This window comes from Pagrus major, chromosome 21, assembly GCF_040436345.1.
Source record: "Pagrus major chromosome 21, Pma_NU_1.0".
NCBI classification, from domain to species: domain Eukaryota; kingdom Metazoa; phylum Chordata; class Actinopteri; order Spariformes; family Sparidae; genus Pagrus; species Pagrus major.
The window spans coordinates 7866351-7886989 of record NC_133235.1 but is presented as its reverse complement, the minus strand read 5'-3'; the positions used below and the strand labels follow the sequence as shown (position 1 = coordinate 7886989).

General features: G+C 40.5%; 1 protein-coding gene across 5 annotated transcripts in view; it reads left to right on the top strand.

Annotated features, from left to right (window-relative positions):
• The window catches only part of ctnnd2b (catenin (cadherin-associated protein), delta 2b), a 145063-nt gene that overhangs the window by 8836 nt on the left and 115588 nt on the right, over positions 1-20639 (top strand). For all 5 annotated transcript variants that reach the window (XM_073491386.1, XM_073491385.1, XM_073491384.1 and 2 more), the window contains exon 2: positions 14728-14840. In XM_073491386.1, coding sequence (XP_073347487.1) covers positions 14728-14840 — 113 coding nt within the window. The remainder of the gene's footprint in view (positions 1-14727; positions 14841-20639) is intronic.

The following is a 20639-nucleotide window of genomic DNA, read 5'->3' as shown; positions in this document are numbered from 1 at the left end:
AGTTACCATCTAGTAAACTAGTTAGCTTGACATGCTAATGATTACATTCAGATTAGAAAAGGACATTGTTTTATCTATTCCTTTCACTTTAGCTCTTGTGTGTTTGGTTTTGGAGTTGCTAAAAGAGAGACACCATTCATACTCTGAATACAGAGTATTGCTCTTACTACAGCCCCATGTACACAACTTTAATATGTAGAGACATGTACACAACTGTTGCTAAGCTATGATTGGACAATCGCTGTTTGGAGGAGGAAATATAGTAAACCATTAAATCATTGGCACTTGTGCAATGTGGCGCATATCTGCACTTCGCCTTTTTCAGAGTGACAGTTTCTTGGCCGTTAGCTGTCTGTAGCTTGAACTGGAAGGTAGTGACAGGGGAGGTAAAGCAGTGCATTGTGTGTCGGGCTCAGAAGGGACCAGGGGTTTCTCCCATTTGGCAGCTCAATCTCACCGTCGGTTCTCTCTGCTACCTGCAACAGCAAAAAAAAAAAAAGATGACTTGGGATTGACAGGCAAGCGAGACTGAGATAAAATGTATGTGTGTGTGTGTGTGCGTGTGTGTGTGTGTGTGTGTGTGGAGGCTTGGCTGGGTTGCAGAGTTGAGTCCAGCACTTCAGACTTGATTTAAAGAATTCAGCTCTGTTAGTTATTATGCAGAAAGCCAAGCAGACGGTTGACACTGCAAAGGAAAAGATACCATACTTTATATTTGATGAGTCTAGTGGTGGATGTTGATTATTTTATTACATGCAAATGGAGAAAGAGATGCTGCAACGTAGCCCGAGCCAGGATTTCAGCTCATGCATTAGTGAGCGCTGGGGATCTATTTCTATCTTTTCTATTTTGAAGTCTTTTCCTGCTTTTTCCAGCCACTCCTTCACATACATAACATTAAAGTTTAAAGGTTGCATTTGAATATATATTTGGTGTAGATTTTAAGTCTCAGATTTTGAAGAAGGCCTGAGGGCCAAAAACATCATTGATAGACATGAAATCCATTGATCAGCACCTTACTTCAGACCTTGGTGTGCAGTTCTTTTCAGTTATAGATTTTATCCTGAAAATGATGACTTTTTTCCTTAGAAGGTATCAAGATGACTCCTAACTGTGGAGCTGATTATAGCAGGTGAATAGGTTCCTGGGAATCAAAATCACAGAGAACCTGTCATCGACGTCACACATCTCCACCTTGATAAAGAAAGATCAGAAAGACCTTCATTTTTTCAGAAAATGTAAGAAGGCTACATTCCTGTGCCAAGTTCTCATCAGCTCCTCATTTCATCCTCACCACTTAAATAGTTTATTTTTTTGACTTATTGTTTATTCATCTAAAAGGGATTACAGCTTGTATTTTGCTGTGAAACCTTGTGTTATAGACTGATAAAGGAATTAACTTTGTAGCTTTTAACAGCAACACAAAATATTCTCATCAATAGTTTTTTTGAATTACATTTCTTTCAGATCATTCATTTTCGAAAGCATGAGCTTTGCACCTTGACATTTTCTGAGAGGACCTTGAGAGCTGGAACAAACCCCATCTTTATCTTTAATGCTGTAATTCAATTCATGCAGTGAATTTGGGTGAACTTCAGTGAACTTCTTTTCTTTCTTACATCTCTTTTTACCGTGTATCTCTATTAAATCAACCTTAGAAATCTGTCCCTGGCCCGGTTTTGAAAAGGAAATACTCACACAAAAGTCAGGGGTAAATAAACAGAAGAGCCACTAAAATCTACCTTAACACATTTAAAGCAGCCAGCGTGATGCGGATCGAAATGGGATATTGAGCAACCAGTCACGAGCTGGAGCAGCCTCTCTGACAACCAATCATAAGGCTGGATCAGGACAGTGCATAAAGCTGCAGCAACAGAGCAGAGAGTATGTATGTTAGAAGCTGACTGTACAACAACAATGCAGAATGTCTGCAGAGGTAAATCAGTAGCCTGACTCAAGTTCCTCTTGGTCCTCTCTCTTGTCTCACATTATCTGAGGTAAAAGCTTTTCTCATACATTTACTGTGCGAGTGCATATTATTAGCCATCCCTGATCAAAGTGTAAGATTCTTCAAAGCCTCTGTGGTTGACTCATTTCTGTGGCGTCACTGTTTGACACAAATGCAACGTGGACTTTTATTAATATCATATGAGAACTCTTATGAGAGCAGTAGGTGTAATGGTACAGTAATGTGATTACTTTGTTCAGCAGTATATGTTATCATAGTGTGGACTTGCGCATTCAAACTTCGAATTTACCTCCTTAGTATGGAAGTACAGTACACTCAGTTCTTGCTGGTATCATCAGCACTGCTGGCAGCTTTCAGGTGTGACCACGAAATGTGGTTAACAGATACACTTGATGTCCCGACTTTAATGTATATCATATAATGTACCAAATTATATATCATAATACTTCATTTCTATATGTTTATTCATTTTTATGTGTGGCATTTTCTACATATAAGAAACCAAAAGTGCACAGATGGAGCACTATTGTATGTTCACTAAAAAACATTAACCTTAACCTGTTTTTCATTCCTGGCCCTGGGGTCCTCCAGTGCTGCAAGTTTTAGATGTTTCCCTGCTCCATCACTCCTGATTCAAATAATCAGCTCGTCATCAAGCTCTGCTGCAGCCTGATAACGAGCCATTCAGCAGGGAAACATCTAAAACATGCAGCACAGGGGGCCTCAGGACCAGGGTTGAGTGGGAGCTTTAGAAGAAATACATTTCAACTGGCTATCAAAAGTTTTTATATCTTGTTTTTAGGACAAGAGCATCTAAAGAGAACTTCTGAGAATATTTTCAAGTAGGCAGCATTTTATAAATTAACAACATATCTAAATTCTGAATTGTTAATTTTTTGACTAAAGAAATGTTAAAAATAATTTTGTCTTTAACTTCCGTCTGTTCCTTTGATGACATGATAATGCATGTGGAAGAAAAATGTAACAGTTGTGAGTCTGACTCATATCCTCAACCACTTCATCTGGTTGATTTGAAGTACATGCAAGTTGGCCTGCAAATAATACAACAAACAAAGTACCTATTATTTTCTTTTCTTATAAATATGTTTAAATTTATTCTAATGATTATTTTCAATGATGACTAAATCTGCTGAATATTTAAACTTTTTCCTCCTCCTTAATTGGGTAATCCTTTTGTCTACAACATGTCAGAATATTGGTTAAAATGCCTTCCACAATTTCCTAGAGTCCAAGTTGACATATTCATTGATTCATTCATGCTTGTTTTGTCCCACCAGCTGTGTATAAACCTAATGTATTAAGAACAATTTAAGATTTCAAGAACAATCAGCGGTCAAGTTTTAGAAACTGGAACCAGCAAATGTTTGCCAGCTTAGAAAATGACTGAAATGATTAATCAATTGTCAAAATAAATTGACTGATAGTTTCATCTCATGCTTGTCCACACGAGTCAGCTCCCAGATCATCCTCGATAAGTTTAGACTGTACTCTGCTAGTGGACTGGAGCAGCATCTGATCTGTGACTGCGAAATCCACAAAAATATGAGTACAGACAAGAGCGCAGATTTAAATAAAAAGGCCTGTCGTGGTCTTCTAAGATGTGTTCTTACAGTTGTTCTTCAATCCGTTTAGCAAATGTTTCCACTGAGGACAAGGAGGTTTTATTGGACGGAGCCTTCATTTTTCTTCTTCTCCAAACAGCACCTGCAGACACAATGTGTTTTTTGGGAATGGGCTAGAATGTCGATTGGCAATCCTCCCAGCAACAGGCAATAAACTGAGACCGAAATAACAAGGCCACAAGGTGTTTCAATGTGATTAAAGCAACAATGTCACAAAAACTCCAGAGAACTCTTACCCTTTAGATGTTTACCTCATGTGTCACGGCCTTGAGCTTTTAACATTGTCTAGATTTCCATTCTGCCTGCAGTGTGAATAAACAATTTTACCTTGATGCTGGGTGAACAGTTGTTTTTTTCGTTTTGCAGCACAATTAGCTCAACAAAGACACAGCGCTCTGAATATTTTTACAGATGCTTATAATTCTTGTGCATAACCCCGTGTTTAAAACTAGTTTCAGCACTGTTGCACGGGGGAGGACGCTCTGTGACTGTGGAGAGGAGAGGAATTAAATCCCGGATCTACAGCCGCTGTTATCAGGAAACAAGACGAATCTGTCCGGTTTGAGATAAACATTTTAGTAGTTTTGGTATCCGGAGAGCGCTGCATCTCCCTGAATCTGTCTCCCCCCTCGCCGTCTTTCAGTCTTGACGTCTTCTTCTCCTTTATCTCATTTCACTTCTCTCCCCCTGCTCCCCTGCTCTCTGTTTTTCTATCACCTTCTCCCTTCTTGTTGTTTCCCTCGGCCTCCGGGACAACTTTGTTACCAACTGGATGTACCTAGTAATTTTCCGGCCTTAAAACAATAGCTCCAGACAGCAATGGTCTTAGTTATACAGCCACCGTGACATTTTCTCATCGAACGGGGCCCCCTTCTGAAACAACTAAATGCCAGGCGGACACCACGGGGCACAATTAGACCGCTTTACACTGGAGAGAGAGAGGGAGACGGCGACAGCTACAACACACACACACACGCGCACACACACTGCAACTTTGCTCCCCATGCAGCCCACCACTGTCCTACAGTCATTTATTTTACTTTACTAATTGCTTTAATGGGGTTTTCAGGGGCCAGCCTGTTCCTGTACGCTATTGGCTGCACACTGACTCGCTATCCGTCTTCCCTCTGTCTCCATTAAAGGGCTCAGAACGGAGCGGAATCTTTGGTAATACAATCAGCCGACAAGGACTTGATTGTAGAACCTGCTCATTAAGACGTAGTTAATTGTTGTCCTTTTCACTTAATTGCTTAACAAGCTTTGATTACTCACACATACACACGAGCACGCAATCTGCTAGGCTGATATCGACCAGTTAGTTTTTGTCCACCGATGTGATGGACATGATGTAGTCGTTGAGCTGTACTCATTTCTACTGTAAGAACTCAGGAGACCATATCAGTGGTTTGTAATAACCTTAAAGTAACATGGAAAAAAAGCAATAAAAAGATGGAATGCATAAGGCTTATTATTTTCAACAGACAGTAGTGTCAGTTAATATATGTTCCACCTTGCTCCACCTGAGATAGTTGTTAGAGCCTGTAGTGCATTAAGCAGTAAACAGTGAACAAACACTCTCGCATAGGTCATATTTTAATGCAGGGCTGTAAATGTAAATGTGATCTAAATGCCAATTACTTCGGTAATGTCTTTGGTCCCGCCAGCTTTCACGCCCAGAGGCTGCCTCAAAACAGCAGGAGACGTTGGATGTGTCAATCACACAGTCTAATATACGTTAGTATGTTGAACGCATTTCCACATACAACTGTTGAATACACCGACCTCGTCTGATCCCACCCCTGGCTCTGCAGAATTTTCCCACACAGCTTTGTAAAGTAAAAGAAGCTCATTTGAACTTGCCTGAGGGGATAGTCACTCACAGTGTCTTCTTCTTCTTCTTCTTCTTCTTCTTCTTCTGCTTTTGTTGTCTAATGGTGGTTGGAAAACAGTCTTTAGGTGTATTACTGCCAGTTACTGGGCTGGACTTTGGATCAGAACAGTTATACTCTTACCCACTGACATACTCCCGCCACAGTTTGACAGTCAGATGTTCTGGATCATGGCGTTGACGGTTTGGGACGAATACATGTATCATTGCACCCCGAGAAAAAGGCTACATTACACACACTAGTTACTGAAACTCAGCCATTGACCATGTCTTCCTTAATCTGTCTGTCCCTCAAATGGAAGTCCAGCACGTGCTAGAATTCTCCTTTACACTGCATTACCACACAATAATGATGCCATTTTACATCATTTTGATCATCCTATATCTCACTTGAAAATATATCGATATTATATATATATGTTATATACCACCCAGATGTAGAATGGGTCAAACTCCAAAAATACTGGATCCTACATTTTACACTATGTAACCAATATCATCATTTGCTGTGGCCCTTTCTGTTTCACATCTTTTGAATGTCATGCTCCCACATAATAATAATAAAGGCTCTTTGTTACAGATGTTTTAGATACTTGGATAATGATGACATTATCAGGGTTGTTCTCTCAGACTTCACGGAGCTCCTCCTGAGCCACAGAGGACAGAGGACGTTTTCACAGTAGTACAACTCATTACAAGTAAACTGACCTTTTCATGTGAAGTCTGTTGAGATCCCTGTAATATTGATGATTTGCTGAATACTGGCAAATGTCTTCCAAGATACAGTGTATCAGCTTTCCATAACCCAAATGGTGTTAGCCAAACAATTATTGATAGTGTGCACACACAGAGACACACAGCAACATGCATGCTCGGAGCTGCTGTGTATTTACACCCTCTGCAGACTGAAACGTCCAGTTGATCAAGCCGATCCGCTCAGTTTTAGCCAAACACTCAGTTGATGGCCCACTTATCTCTGTGATTAAACCTGTGTTCAGTCACTCTGCAGCCAAACAGCCGTGTAAACTGAGCCAATCCAAATTTGAATAAAGAAATGACTGGAGGCTGGGGCTTTGCATGTGCAACATGTATTTGCTCGGAGGTCATGATTGGTTTGTTCGACTGTGATATCCAGGGAGTGAGAAGTCAGATAAAGTAGAGCAAAAACAAAGAAGAAAGAGATTTTAGACAGTGGAGATGGGGGCTGGAGAATCTTTTCACTGAGCCTCTTGGTGCTGTTGTACCTGTTGGAGCCATGGGTTCAGATTCTGAGTCAGACTGCATCTGGGTAAGAAATGATTGTGTCTGCTTGTTCTCTATGTGAGGCTTCACAAATGTTGTATAATGATTCACATGCCTCTGTTAAGATTTTAATTAAAGAATTCAAAATAACTGAACATAGTAAACATATGTGCCTTCTTGGGATCTAGTTGGTGATTCACTGTAACTGGTGAGCTAACAGGTAACATGATAGCTGACTAAACACCAAGCTGGCTTGATTGGACGCAGTTTGCAAGTGAGTGTCCTCACTCTATCTTTCTAACTGGAAGAAAACACAGTTTAGAAGGCCAACTATCCCTCTTTTGTGGAGCAGTTTATACTTTTGCAGAGGCCGGTTATTTAAAGTTTATGGTGCAACACATCTAATACTGTATGATGCTTTCCTCTGTTTGTGGCTCTCCATTCCCTCTGAGGTCAAGACAGTTTGCTTTTGCTCAAATTCTTGTGTCACAGTTCCCAAAAGTTGAACTAAACACAAAATGTTTGCATGGACTTGCCGCCTCAACAAGTGAATCCACTGATTGTGGCGATTCCATTGAAATGAGGTCATTTCACTCTGAACTTTGGCTGTTAGAAATGCTGGTCTGACTGAACCCTTAGTGCAATGTAACATAGGTCCTGTTTACACCAGAAATTAAGATGCAACTTGGGTGATCTGATCACAAGTGGACAGCTCTAAGTACATAAATTCAGACCTGGGGCCTCATTTATAAAACAGGAGAAAACCTTTTATGAGTTGTTATTTATTAAACCTTAGTTTGATGTGGAAATGATCGCATCTCTAAACAAAGTCTCGACCTGACATAAGTGATTTTCCTGCTGGTTCTGTGGGGCGATTGTAGTTTGGGACGTGTGTCCAAGCCTGTGGTGAACTTTGCATGAGCTTTATGATCAATGTGCAGCAGCGACACACTCCCAAGCTGCATGTTTGGCTTTCTTTGTCAACCCATTATTTAGTCCATGGAGTAATGTGTTTTTTTCTGGTTTCTGTCTACCATTTCCTCCAAATGTTTGATTTTCTCTTTTGGTCCACGGCTACTCATGACTAAATTCCCTTTTGTGCTGCATATACAAGAGGTGATTGCAAGGCAGGTGCCGTATATTTAAGTTGATTGAAGATTTACAGATCACAGGTGTGTACGCTACAAATATATTAGTTATTTTAACCTGCTTAAGCAATGTTTTTTTGCTCAGCATCTTATATTGAACAATTCTCAAGTTTAAGTATACATTTAAAAGTATTTCTATAATCGAGGCCCTTGGCATTTGAATGCACCTCCACATGCATCTGAAGTTACCACGTGTGACGGGATCTCACTGTCCTGCTCTAGGTATATGTAAATAAACACTCAGATCCTTTCTGTTTGCAAAGATGTTGTACTCGGTCCGAATGGAAATCAGACAGTGTGTTTCGTGTGTACTCCATCAATGAGAATCCATTTAGCCTGTTGTTGTGGCTTCTTGTTGTTGACTGGGACCCCAAAGGTGCATGATTGATTCTCTGATAGGTTGTCCTTTGATCCGGCCCAGGACACTCTGCGTACACACCGCTAAAAGAATATGCTCATATGTGGCCCAGACTACCTCCAAATGTGGTCTGAGTGATTGAATCCTCAATGCATCTAGTGTGCCTTCACACCTGTACTTAGAGTCGTCCACTTGTGATCTGATCATCCAAGATACATGTTAATATCAGGAGTTAACAGGGCCACAGTGTTGTACATTGGGACTGTTATAATTCGCTTCTCACTGATGTAGAGGAATTACAAAATTCCACTTTGTCGTCTGTGCAAATAACAAAGTACCAACCAAAAACGTCTCGCCTCGTGCTTGAACTTATCCAACCAATACACTTTTTTGCCCCCATACACTCTCCAGAATCTCACTGAGGCAGAACGCACTGTGTGAGTGTGTAGCCATGTGTGTGTTTGTGTGTTGGTATGAGTCTGCTCTTTTGAGTGTGTGTGCCTCCCTCCATCCCGCCTCCCTTCCATCTTCTGTCTCTGCCGCCTCCCCTCCCCGTCTTCCCAAAATCCCCCATTGCTTTTCAGTGATGGTGGCTGGGGAGGAGGAGGAGGAGGAGGAGGATGAGGGGTGAGGGAGGGAGGGGTGCAGATGGTCTGGTCAGAGACACAGAGGGAGAGAGAGAGAGAGAGAGAGAGAGGCAGAGAGTGACTGGCGAGCGGCGGGCTTTTTTGGCAGGGTCAGCCGGTGGGAGGGCCCATTGTGATGCAACGTTGCATAAATAATGCCACGGGGCTTCTAAATGCTCCGTTGCCATGGGGACCTTTGTGCCTCAGTGAACACCGTGTGTGTGTGTGTGTGTGTGTGTGTGTGTGTGTGTGTGTGTGTGTGTGTGTGTGTTTCATGGCCCCCGAGGAGGGAGAGAGAATGAGACACAGAGAGAGGGGCTGAGTTGCAGTCAGCTCAAGTGACACTTGTAGTGTGTCTCTCTCTCTCTCTCTCTCTCTCTCTCTCTCCCTCTCTCTCTCTCTCTCTCTATGTCTTTCTCTCTGTCTCTCTATCGCTCGCTCGTGTTTGACCCGGGACACATGAGTGTTTGGAGGAGGGAGAGAGAGCGTTGTTGTTGCTTTTTGACCAGAGGGGAGCAAAGAAAAGCGGGATACTTCTCTGATTTTGTGTCTCTGTGTGAAGTATGGTCCATGTGAAGGTATGTGTTCATTCCCGTCTTCCTCTTTTCCATTTTTCTTAATTCTTTTTCACCCGCATTTCCCAGAAAACATTCCATCACGGTCTCTGCCCTCTTCCTCTGCAGTAACAGGTGTCTGCCTGTCAGCCCTGAATTGGAGGGAGCAGAGATCGGAGGGGAAGGAGGGGGTAAATGGAGGGAGCATTTGCTTTTGTTTGGATGTTTTCAAGAAGCCTTACAACTGAATTCTCATCCAGCTAGTTAGTCATCTCGCTTCAGCCGCTCAGCCTCTGTGCTCTCAGCGCCAAACAAGCAAACAAACAAAGAAAAGCACAAGCGTTTCATCTTTTCCTTCATCTGCTCAGGAGATTGTGCGTCAAAGTAGGTTGTTGTCTTTTTTTCCTCGGTTTTCATTTCTTTACATCAGCTGATGAGGGAGTTTAGATTGATTTGACTGCACAAAGTCAGATCACACGGGGGAAAACATGCACACGGGTGCTTGAGATGTAAATGGGAGTGCAGCTTCTTAACTGATGGAATTTCTTGCAGTTTTCTTTGTAGCCAACGGCTGGTTTGTGTTTGCATCAAAGGATCACAGCTTTTATCCTCAAATAAGCGATGAGATCATAGACACTGAAATCATCCGTGTGTTTCTTGCAGATGAGTAACTCCCTGATGAAACTTTAACAAACACTGTGATGATTGATATAAGGCCACCGAGTGCTGAAAAGGTGTTAGCAGCTTTATTACATCCAATTTTAAACATGATTTATGTTCAGCTCAGTGGATGGAGCCACCTCAGCACAGCTGATGTAGCCAGGTGATTTTTTTTATCACTATTTCTTTCCAGCAGCTATATTTTCATCCGCAGTGCAGAGTAAACACGTCTATGTATCATCATGTCGAAGTTGTGTAAACAGGGAAGAGTCTGCATGTTGCTGTCTCTGTGTTCACACTTGAGAGACTGCACAGTGTGTGTGTGTGTGTGTGTGTGAGCATTACAGCATGTTAACATCAACGGACTGTTCAGCATTCAGAACATTTTTCACCCTGTAAAGAAGTTACAAGAGGTGTTTTACAGCAGAATATATGCCATGTGGCATTTGCGCAAAGCACTTCACTGTGTCATAAAGTAAATGGGAAACTTTGTATCACCCTGACACTGTTAAAGGAGCAATCTGTAGGATATGGACAGACGTTTAAAACGTTGAAAAAACAGCAATATCCACAGATTGTAAAAAAACAACAGTGTTAACATTCTGTCAAAGATATCAACTGAAGTTACCATGCTAACCAGCTAGCCCCGTAGTTTCAGCTGTTTCGTATGCCAGCCCTTAGCGTAATAAATGAACAAAATAAACTTACAAAATGTCAAGAAGTGCTCCTACTTCTATTTTCCTTACTAAACAGTAAAATACAACTATACACCTTCTTAATTCCAGTTTCTTTCTTTTACCAAACTATGACGAGCCTGTTAGCTCATTGTTCAGAATAAATCCTCAATTCACCGAGTGACATGTGAAAATATTCCGGCTGCTGATGTCTGACTCTCTGTTGCTCTCTCTTGCCTCTCCTGTCCCTTGCCGGCCAAGTCTTGTCATCCCCGAGATCATAGTCCTGATCGGAGTCGCTGTAAATCACTGTATCACTGCTGTAAATAAATCGCTGTATTGGAGGTTCTGTTCAGTCCCAGTTTGATGTTCAGCCGTGTTCAATCTCACGCCAGGCTGCCAAATCCACTTGAGCTGAGTCCCGTTGCTGTGCTTAGTCCCCCTGTGTTCCGAGGTCTCGATCCAGACAAAATCTAGGGCCACTGGCTCAACGGCTAACCGAGCCATAAGCTAATTAGCTAACAGTAGCTAGCTATAGCCAGGGATATCTAGCAAAGAGCAGCAGTTGTCTGTGACTCTGCTGATATGCTGCCTCCTATGTTTATGGAGCTATCTTCGTATTCTGCCATATTCTACAAACGACACCTGTAATGGCTCAGTGTATCCACTCAGCGTCGCAGCAGCAAGTCTTCATTTATGCACAGAAGTTGTGTGTTCTCGTATGAATCTATTAACTGTGTGTACAACGTGTAGAATCTAGTGTGCACGTATGCCGATGCATGTGCACGTGTGTGTGTGCCACTGTATGCGTGTCCAGTTAATAAAAAGAGGATGGTGCATAATTGCAGGGAAATTAGCAGTTTGATTTGTTAATTTTTTTTACATTAATGATTCATTATAATCAAATTGTCATCATTATGGTGGAAAGCCTGGAGTTGCCTCGGGCATCATCAGCGTTTTAGCTCCCACGGACCAGCGTTCTGCTCTCCGTCAGTATTGTTAAGCTTTAAACACATATTGTGTAATCTCTATAAATAAGATGAATGTTCTTTCTTGCTGGGAAATTTAATTTTCTATGATATTCTGAGGCCATTTCAAATATTAGAACTATAGGTACGTTGTTCCTCTGACAGTATCCGTTCAAACAGGGTAGTCTGACTTTTTATTCACTCTTAATTACATGCAATTGCTCCCTGAACGCATCGTGCTTAATTTGACTGCAAACTCTGCAACGGTTGATCGTTAGATATGCAACAGGCTATTTGTCATGCATATTCTCTGTTTGAGCATGACAGGTGTGTTATTTCCCTTATAAGAGTGATAGATGAGTAAAAAAGTCATAAATGTGCATGTACTGTATGTGTGCTTGTGTCACTTCAAAGATTCTTTCACACAGGAATACTGTTGTGTGGAATTTCACTGAAAACTTCAGCAATATACCATCAGACCAAATTAAATATATGTACATCCATTCACCTACAGGTCAAAAATCTAAAATGTTATAGCTATTAGATAAACTCAGATCTCTTTCAGAATAGCTCCTCTGTATTCAAATGCTGCTCGGGGGAACAATGATTGATAATATCGCCCATTGTGTAATGATTTATTATTATTCCACCACTTTTATTATCTGGAAACCCACCAGAACACAGTCACACACCAATTTAAGATCTACATTTTAGGACCAGTGCTCCAGTGTAGAGGCACTGGATGATCTTTACTTAATATGAAAACAATCCACAAGGCAGTTGGATTCATTTGTTTGTTTGTTTTTTGCACAAATTGGTCAAATCAGTTATGTTATATCAGCTGTAATGATCGCAGCAGAGGAGAGAAATACTGTAATCAGCTGTTGGCTTGTTTGTGTATCTGGTAATTAGTGGTTATTCATCACACTTGAATAGCATAAATTAAAAAACAATGGGACTCATGGAGACACCACTCATTGGAACAGATTTTTGTCCCAAATGGTGTATACAAGTGATTAAAGAGAACTGGACGCTTTCACCAGTTGTCTTTTATTTAAAAACTTCTTATAGATGCACTCATTTCACTTAGGAGTTTGAATGCGATAATAAAAGAAAAGAGCTCATATGAACCTTTATTTAATAAAAGCATCTTTATGTGATGGGCATCATTTCTTGCCATTTGCTTCATCTTATATATTTTGTCACAACAACTTTTACAATTTAGTAGATGTTTGGAAAATGTACAATACATTGCAGCATAAAATTGGTCTCTATACTCTGATGGACACCTCCTCATGAACAGATGACATTTATTTACAACCTGAAGTAAGTAGTGCATATCCCCCCCCCAAAAAATAGTTTAACATTAGATAACTTGTTTTTATATTGTATTCAATTGAATATAGGTTGAAAGCATTTCCAAATCATTGCATCCTTTTTTAATTTTGGTCTTATATAACATCCATACATTTTTGGGATGGGGAAGGTAAGTTGAAAGGAGACATTTACAACAAGTTAATTTAGAGGGGGTGGTGACTCAAACTTGGAACAATTGTATGAGCGAGCCTCACAGAAATAAGTAAGTTAGATTTAGGTTAGGGAAAAGAAAATACTCTCACATGTCTGTTGCCATCCTCCTGTTTCAATGTACCCTTTTGATTTGTACATAAACACACCCGAGTCGAGGAAGGAGGAAAGATTGGTGTATTGATAAAGCCAAAATGTGACAAAATCAAACAGAAACAGAATTAGCAAAAGAATCATGACATACATGAAGCATGTGGCTTAAACTTCCACTGAAGAGACAAAAGCAACAGATCTGTGTGGAGCGACGAGAAGTTCAACCTTCCTCAAACACATGAAATGATCATTCGTAATGGTTTCCACATCATTTTCATTTGAAAAAGGTTTGACCGACACTCTTTTATTTACATCATCTCAATGTGCCCTCTTCTTCTGCATTGGTTTAATCGGATCTGACTGGAGAATTAGCGCCACCAACTGTTTATCCCTGTAAATGCTAACTGCTAATATTTACATGATAATAGTGGATGGAATTATAAACTAATTCAAGTTTACTTTTGTTTTTGATGGAAACTTGGCTGGTCAGGCCCATTGTTTCCAAGAATGGAGCACTTTTGTTTTGTAAATGTGCTCTTCCTCCATTAATTAAGGCACCATTAACATTAATAAGTGACAATTTATGCTAACCTCAGCTGTAGAAATCAGCAAGAGTTTCCCTGAAGCACTGTATAATCAAGAGATTATCGAATTGTCTGTATTCAGCAATTCTCAATTAACTCAACTTAGATGGAGCTACACTATATTTAAACATTCAGTGTCTATACTGTATATAGCATCGGATTTAGGCCACACATTTCCCAGTGAAGTGGGTATTAGCATCCAGCAGTGGGGTGACAGTGGGGGTTCTACACTGCAGCTACAGATTGGGTCTTCAGTTGGGGTGATGGGACTGACAACCTCTTCTATCCCTTCCTCTATATCAGCCACCAGCATCCTGGCAGCAGCAGGGTCCAAATCCATACACTCAGAGTATACAGATGATTTCTCAGGCAAGCATCAGAGTAAAAGCGTTCATGTTAACCTGACACAGAAAAAACAAAAGAAAATCTCACAACCCTCCCTAAACTTCATCTGTTTTTGTGTGTTTCCTGGTAGCAGAATAACAAATGTCACATTTGTGATGGCTTTAGTTTGGTGTCACATTTTTCTCGACATATCAGACTCTTCTCATGAATGTCTGGCAGTGTGAAGCTGGCAGACACAGTAATATCTGGCCCGTTTTCCCACCACAGACTGCAGAGTCCATTTCACAACAATTAAAAATGTGTCAGAGACGACGGAGCCAAAATAATGTTCAGGATGACTGTAAATGAAACAGTAAATAAATAGACAGAATGTTTTGACACATTCTCTCTCTCTCTCTGTCTGTCTCTCTCTCTCTCTCTGTCTCTGTGTGTCTCTCTCTCTCTCCAGGAGTTGCAGTTTGAACGTCTGACCAGGGAGCTGGAAGCCGAACGACAGATTGTTGCCAGTCAGCTGGAGAGATGCAAGCTTGGCTCTGAGACTGGAAGCATGACTAGCATCAGGTGTGTGTGTGTGTGTGTGTGTGTGTGTGTTTTTTTTTTTTTCTCACACCCGTCACATCCTCTTCTGTACACTCTACCTGTGTGTGTCAGCTGTGCTGTTGCAGGTGACTGGCTTTACAGCTGGTCACATTAGAGGTACGCTCCTTGATCTGTGTCCAAAATTCACCTCTGTGCTTCAAACCACCAAAATCACTGTTGTTTTACTTTAGAAGTCAGAGTGAGAGAGATCCTCCTGCGTTCTTCTGGTGCACTGCACTGTGTTCCTTCTTTTGTACCCACCCACCTACTACAGTGTCGTTACTTGGTAGAGCTGCAACATGTATTTATATTGTTATTCTTTGTAAAGCTCAGACAGAAAGTCACAGTTCTTGGTTACTTTATGCAGTCATGGAGCTATGTGTAGCATTTATCTTAAGTATGTTTTTAAAGAAATATTGAGACATAGCTAATAAATGAATTGTTAATTAGCTTCCACTTCCTGTATTTAACTCTCAAATTATAATTGTAATAATCGAGACATTTCTCTCCGACAGAGCTACCTAGCTAGTTTGTATACCTTAGTGTCCAATTAAAGCAGCTAGAGCTGCAACAATTAGTTGATTCATCGATTAGTTGTAAACTATTTTGATTAATGGATTAATCATTTTAAGTCATTCTCAAACCTGTCAGAACTCTCTGATTTAGCTAATCAAATAAGAATATTTTCTGGTTTCTTTTCTCCTCTATGACAATAAATTGTAAATTAAGACAGTTGAGGACGTCACCTTGGGGACTTTTAGACCAAATAACTAATCAGTTAATTGAGAAAATGATTGACAGTCAGTGATTACAAAAATAATCCTTAGCTGAAGCCTTTGACTACTTGTGTTTAACCTGTAAGCACAACATTGACACACTATCACAATATCAAGTTAGCAAGCAGTCATCTTATGACATATCCAGCAGAAACATGGCAATATTGGCAGTACTACTTGAAATCATGACCTTGAGTCCAAAGTTCACTCTTCTTAAAACTCTGTTTCCGCCTCCACCAACTGTTGAGGTAAACCTCAGTTTTGCAACATTAAATAACTGTTTTTACTCTCAAGGTTTTCTACAACTCCGCTCCAGTAATTATGTTCACTCTTGCTGACCTCATTCTAAGAACACATATTCACTCTCTCTATTGTTTTCCCTCCTCTGCTCGTCAAAATAAATATGCTGAAAAACAACAGGGAGGTTAAGAGGAGAAGAATCAATTATGTTGTAATCACTTTATAAAACATGTTGCTCAGTCAGGAGTCATTTTTAGAAAAACTAGGATAAAAAGCTCAGGATGGTGTCTCGAGATGCCATATAATCCTCATTGTAGCTGCACGGCTTGTCTTGAGAAAGGATATAGATCCATCAAAAACTCGCTGGCAGACTGAAGTTTATTGGCGGGATCATCCTGAAGATTATATCTGCACATTGAGTTCACATACTGTAGCACCTTTAATCTCAGAGGTGCATGAGGAATGATCGAGATCACTTGCAGCAGAAGGATTTGAACTTCAAAGAAATCTGATGCCAGATTGACACTTCTGATTCAAACAGAGTTAATCTCGACGTGAATGAGTGATGAAATCATTTCATATAAATAATGGACGCTCCAGTGTGAGGTTTTATATAGCCTGTAGTGTAAAAATGTTATACTTGGAGCTACAGTGTTGTAATTAAAAATCTACTTATGTTTCTGCATTTTGCATTTGCTAGAAACAAACATGACCTTCTGTCTCTGCTAACAAACAAACCTAATCTCTCAAAATTATATCCCTGAATCCCTTTTTTCAGAATTAGAGAGCAAAATGATTTTCTTTGGCTGCAAAATTGTGCCAACTCTGTCACTATAACGCTTCGGTTTGATCAAAGCAGCTGCTTTTCATAGTTTAAATGAATTTTTGGCTCAGATCTGATGGTGCAAATCAAATCCTTAGTATGCAAACATCAAACGCTATTTATTGTCCATTAAAACACTATTTACTTTTCACCAAGAGTCGAACAATGTGCGGCTGTCACAGGTCTGTTCAAGTTCTTTTTTTGTGAAGGGAGCATAGACTGGACAAAAGAAGTGGATGTGCCTCCATGTCTGAAAAGTGAAGCTAATGAAGTGCCTTAAACCTGCATTCTCTTTAATGGCCAGCAGAGGCGACTCCACTGGTTGCAAAGAGAAGTCTGATTGTATGTAAGCTTATGGGAAAATGAAATGCCTACTTTTCACTTGATTTGTAACCTCAGTAAACAGTTCCCTGATGAGTTGATGGTCTCAATCACTAGTTTCAAGTCTTCTCCAACAGAGCATAGTGTTTTGAAATGAAAATGTTAATTTAGTAAATTATGGTCCCATTCTGAGTAAAATAGACGATAAAGCAGGGTATGCTTTAGGGCATGGCTACCTTTGGATTGACAAGTTGCTGCTGCGGCCATCAAGATATCCTCTCCAGTGCCACCCTCGCAACAAGATGTCGGCGGACATCTTGCGAAACTCAAGGCTTCAAAACGGTTGTCCACAGATCACTGGGTGACGTCAAGGTAGTCACGTCCACTTCTTTTATACAGTCTATGGATGAGAGGAAGAAAACTGTACACAATGCGAAGAGACTGTCCAATTATCTGCTGCTGATTGAGTTTGGACCCGAGCCTCATCTCTGCTCTGAGCTCAAAGAACACATACTACACATTCCATACCGGTCCCAAAGTGCAAACAGCACTCCTGACACAATAGTGCTAATACACTTAGCCTGCCTCTCAAGACAATGTAACACGATTAAAGCCTGTCCCGCTCTCCCTCTCTCTCTCATACACACACATAAATAAACGCACACAATCCATCATCTTTTCTCCTCTTTGATTCCGTTAAGCGAGCGGGGATTCCATCCGTCTCCAACTAATTACTCATCTGCCACCATTGTAATTCTCATTTCAATTTGAGGGGGGCACCGACAAAGAGCAGAGAGATGGTCTAAAACCGATTCATTCACAAGTCTAATTAACTGTTGCATGCATTTAGCTCCTCAGTGTTGTCACAGGGCCGCATTGAGGGCCCCCATTTAAAACAGCAGCAACATGGGAGATGGAAGAGGTGTGGAGTCCAAAAAAAAACACGTCTTCCACTTCATCACCCAGCTGCACACAGATGGAATAAAGGCTGCCATCTCGTTAACTCGATTAGATGGGTTTATTATTTAGCGAGGCGCTGAGCGTCTTGTGGATTACACTGTCTTCCATTGCTTTTTATAGGCTATCCACTTTGTTTGACTTGGCGGTAATTACCAAATGGACAAATGGTTTGGCAAAACACACAAGTCCACTAAGGCAATATGCTGGAGGTTTGTATTGCCGAAAGCATGTAGGATTTATTGTTCAATTACCTCTGAAACATTAGTATTGTTGCTGCTCTGAATAGTTTTATTCATCACTGCTTGTCCCGGTGAACAGAAGGGGCAATATTTAATCAGCAGCTACAACACATGTACAGGAATTCATCTTGGTAGCATTTGTGGCGAGATGTATTGACACTGTGCGCAGCAATTAAACTAGGAGTCTGAATATACTTTCAGCAACTTGGTAGAAGTAAAACAACATTTTAAATTGTTATTCTTTATGTCAACATGATGTATAATACCCTGGCTGTAGAAAAGGATTAGCTTTGTACCCTTTTTGTACATTTATTCCTTTTGTTTTTGTTTAGTTACGTTAGCATAACTTTGTTACCATAGTCCAGATATATTTGGCTGGTATAGTATTTCCTTCTCCAGCAAGGTGTGCTAAATGCTAAAAGCTAGATTTGTTTGTTAGTCATTTGATTCACTATGTTCCAAATCCAGACTATCCAGGTTTTTGGCACAGCACAGGAATCTGGTCAATCATTTCTCACCTTGAGCCAGAGCTAGTTTACTGGTGTTGTGTGGGTACTGCTGCCAGCTGCCGTTCCTCACCTAAATACAATGCTTCTATGCGTCATGTTAGCTGACTAAAGCTGTCAGTTGTCGAGAATAAAAAGTAGCCCAAAAAGTGTTAATACAAATACTAAATGCTGTATCGTAGGCAACTGGACTTGTTTCAGTTTCATGAAGACGTGTCACCTCTCATCCAAGAGGCTTCTTCAGTTCTAACTAACTGGAGAGGAGTTGCAGGCTTTTAAACTCTGTGTGAGCTCTGAGTTTCAGAGTCGTTAGGGCCACTTGTGGGTCATGTTAGCACAAGTATGTTAGCATGGTCTTCAAGAAACTGAAACACATCCAGTTACCTACGATACAACATTTACTATTACCATGACCTGGATGACTGAGAACCTTCATCAGCATGTTACATACAAATATACTTCACAAATTATTTCATTGTTTTCCAGCAAATTGCATTAGCTTTCAAACTGCTGAACATGTTGAAATACCGCTAGCTATCAGGACATGGAACACTGTGTTTTGTGCTCAGTGGCTGTGCATACATCTGTTGTTCATCTGTTGTTTGTCAAAGGAAAAGTGTATAATCCACTTGTAAACAGTATATTAACTGAGGACGAATGTTGATACCTGACCTTGGAAACAATGAAAACAACAGCCTTTTTTTTAGCCTATATGAGTTGTTTCTTTTAGACTCACAGTTATCCAAATGGTCAGGAATGATAAACCAAATCACCTCCATCTCCAGAACCCATGAAATAATTGTTAAATATATCATTAGGAGGATAATATTATCTGTTCAAATAAGACAGTTTAAATTTGTATCTGTAATGATTTCTGTAATATGTCGGATATGAAAATACTCTGGCCACCATGTAGTCTGAGTGTTTCTTTGAAAACTCCCTCACATATTGGCTTATTGGCTTCTCCCAAAGGAGCAGCTCTAGTTTCTATTCCCAGACAGACCACAGATTCATAGACTGACAGTAGATATGATATAACCAGAGTTGTTATGACCATGGACAATAGAAAGGCTGTGTGTGGTTTTCAGACACCTTGGCTGATGCCTGCACTAGATAGAAAGAAGGAGAACAATATAATATGGGTGTGGAACGGTGTTCAGTGTGGCCTTAATAAAAACTCTGACTGTCCTCCTGACTAAGCTTCTGATAATACACATCTTTTTGTGAAGGGAATCCCCCAAACCAATTCATGTGAATCATGGAGCCTATCAGACTTTCCTGTGGCTTTTAGTTATAAATCCTTTCAGTTGACTTTGTCTTTGATGTATGGATTTGACAACTCTCTTTTAAAAAAAAAGAGCAAGCAGTGAAGTTAGCAAAATAACGGAAATTGGTCCCCAGACAGACAGACAGGTTAAAGCCGAGAAAAAGTTGAATTATGAATGAGTGTGAAGTGCAGCGGGTGCTGGCAGCTCAGGAATCTGCTCCTGTTGTGTTGTGGAAGATAAAGACTTTCAGAGGTGCTAATGAGCTCTTCAGCTCTGCCTTTGTTTCCAGTTTTAATCAGTCACCACAGGTCACAGTGTCTGCCACGACATATGCTGCTGCTTTATCACTTCAAAAAGCACAAATCCACCGTGTGACTGTGTGTGTGTGCGTTGTGTGTGTGTTGCTCTTTCAGTCAACCTGACACAATGTTTTTGTCTGTGGAAAGAAAAGTGTGACATATGTTGCCTCATGGGTTAAAGGACCATTCCGCCTCAAATGTCAAGGTTGGAAGCGATACTTTGGTGGAGCCTTATATGGGCTTATATGAGATAAAAAGATAAAAATATACCATAATTATGGTTGTATTGTACATATAAGTAAGTATAAGTATTGAATCTTGATCTTTATGTTGCTTTAGTCAATACTGC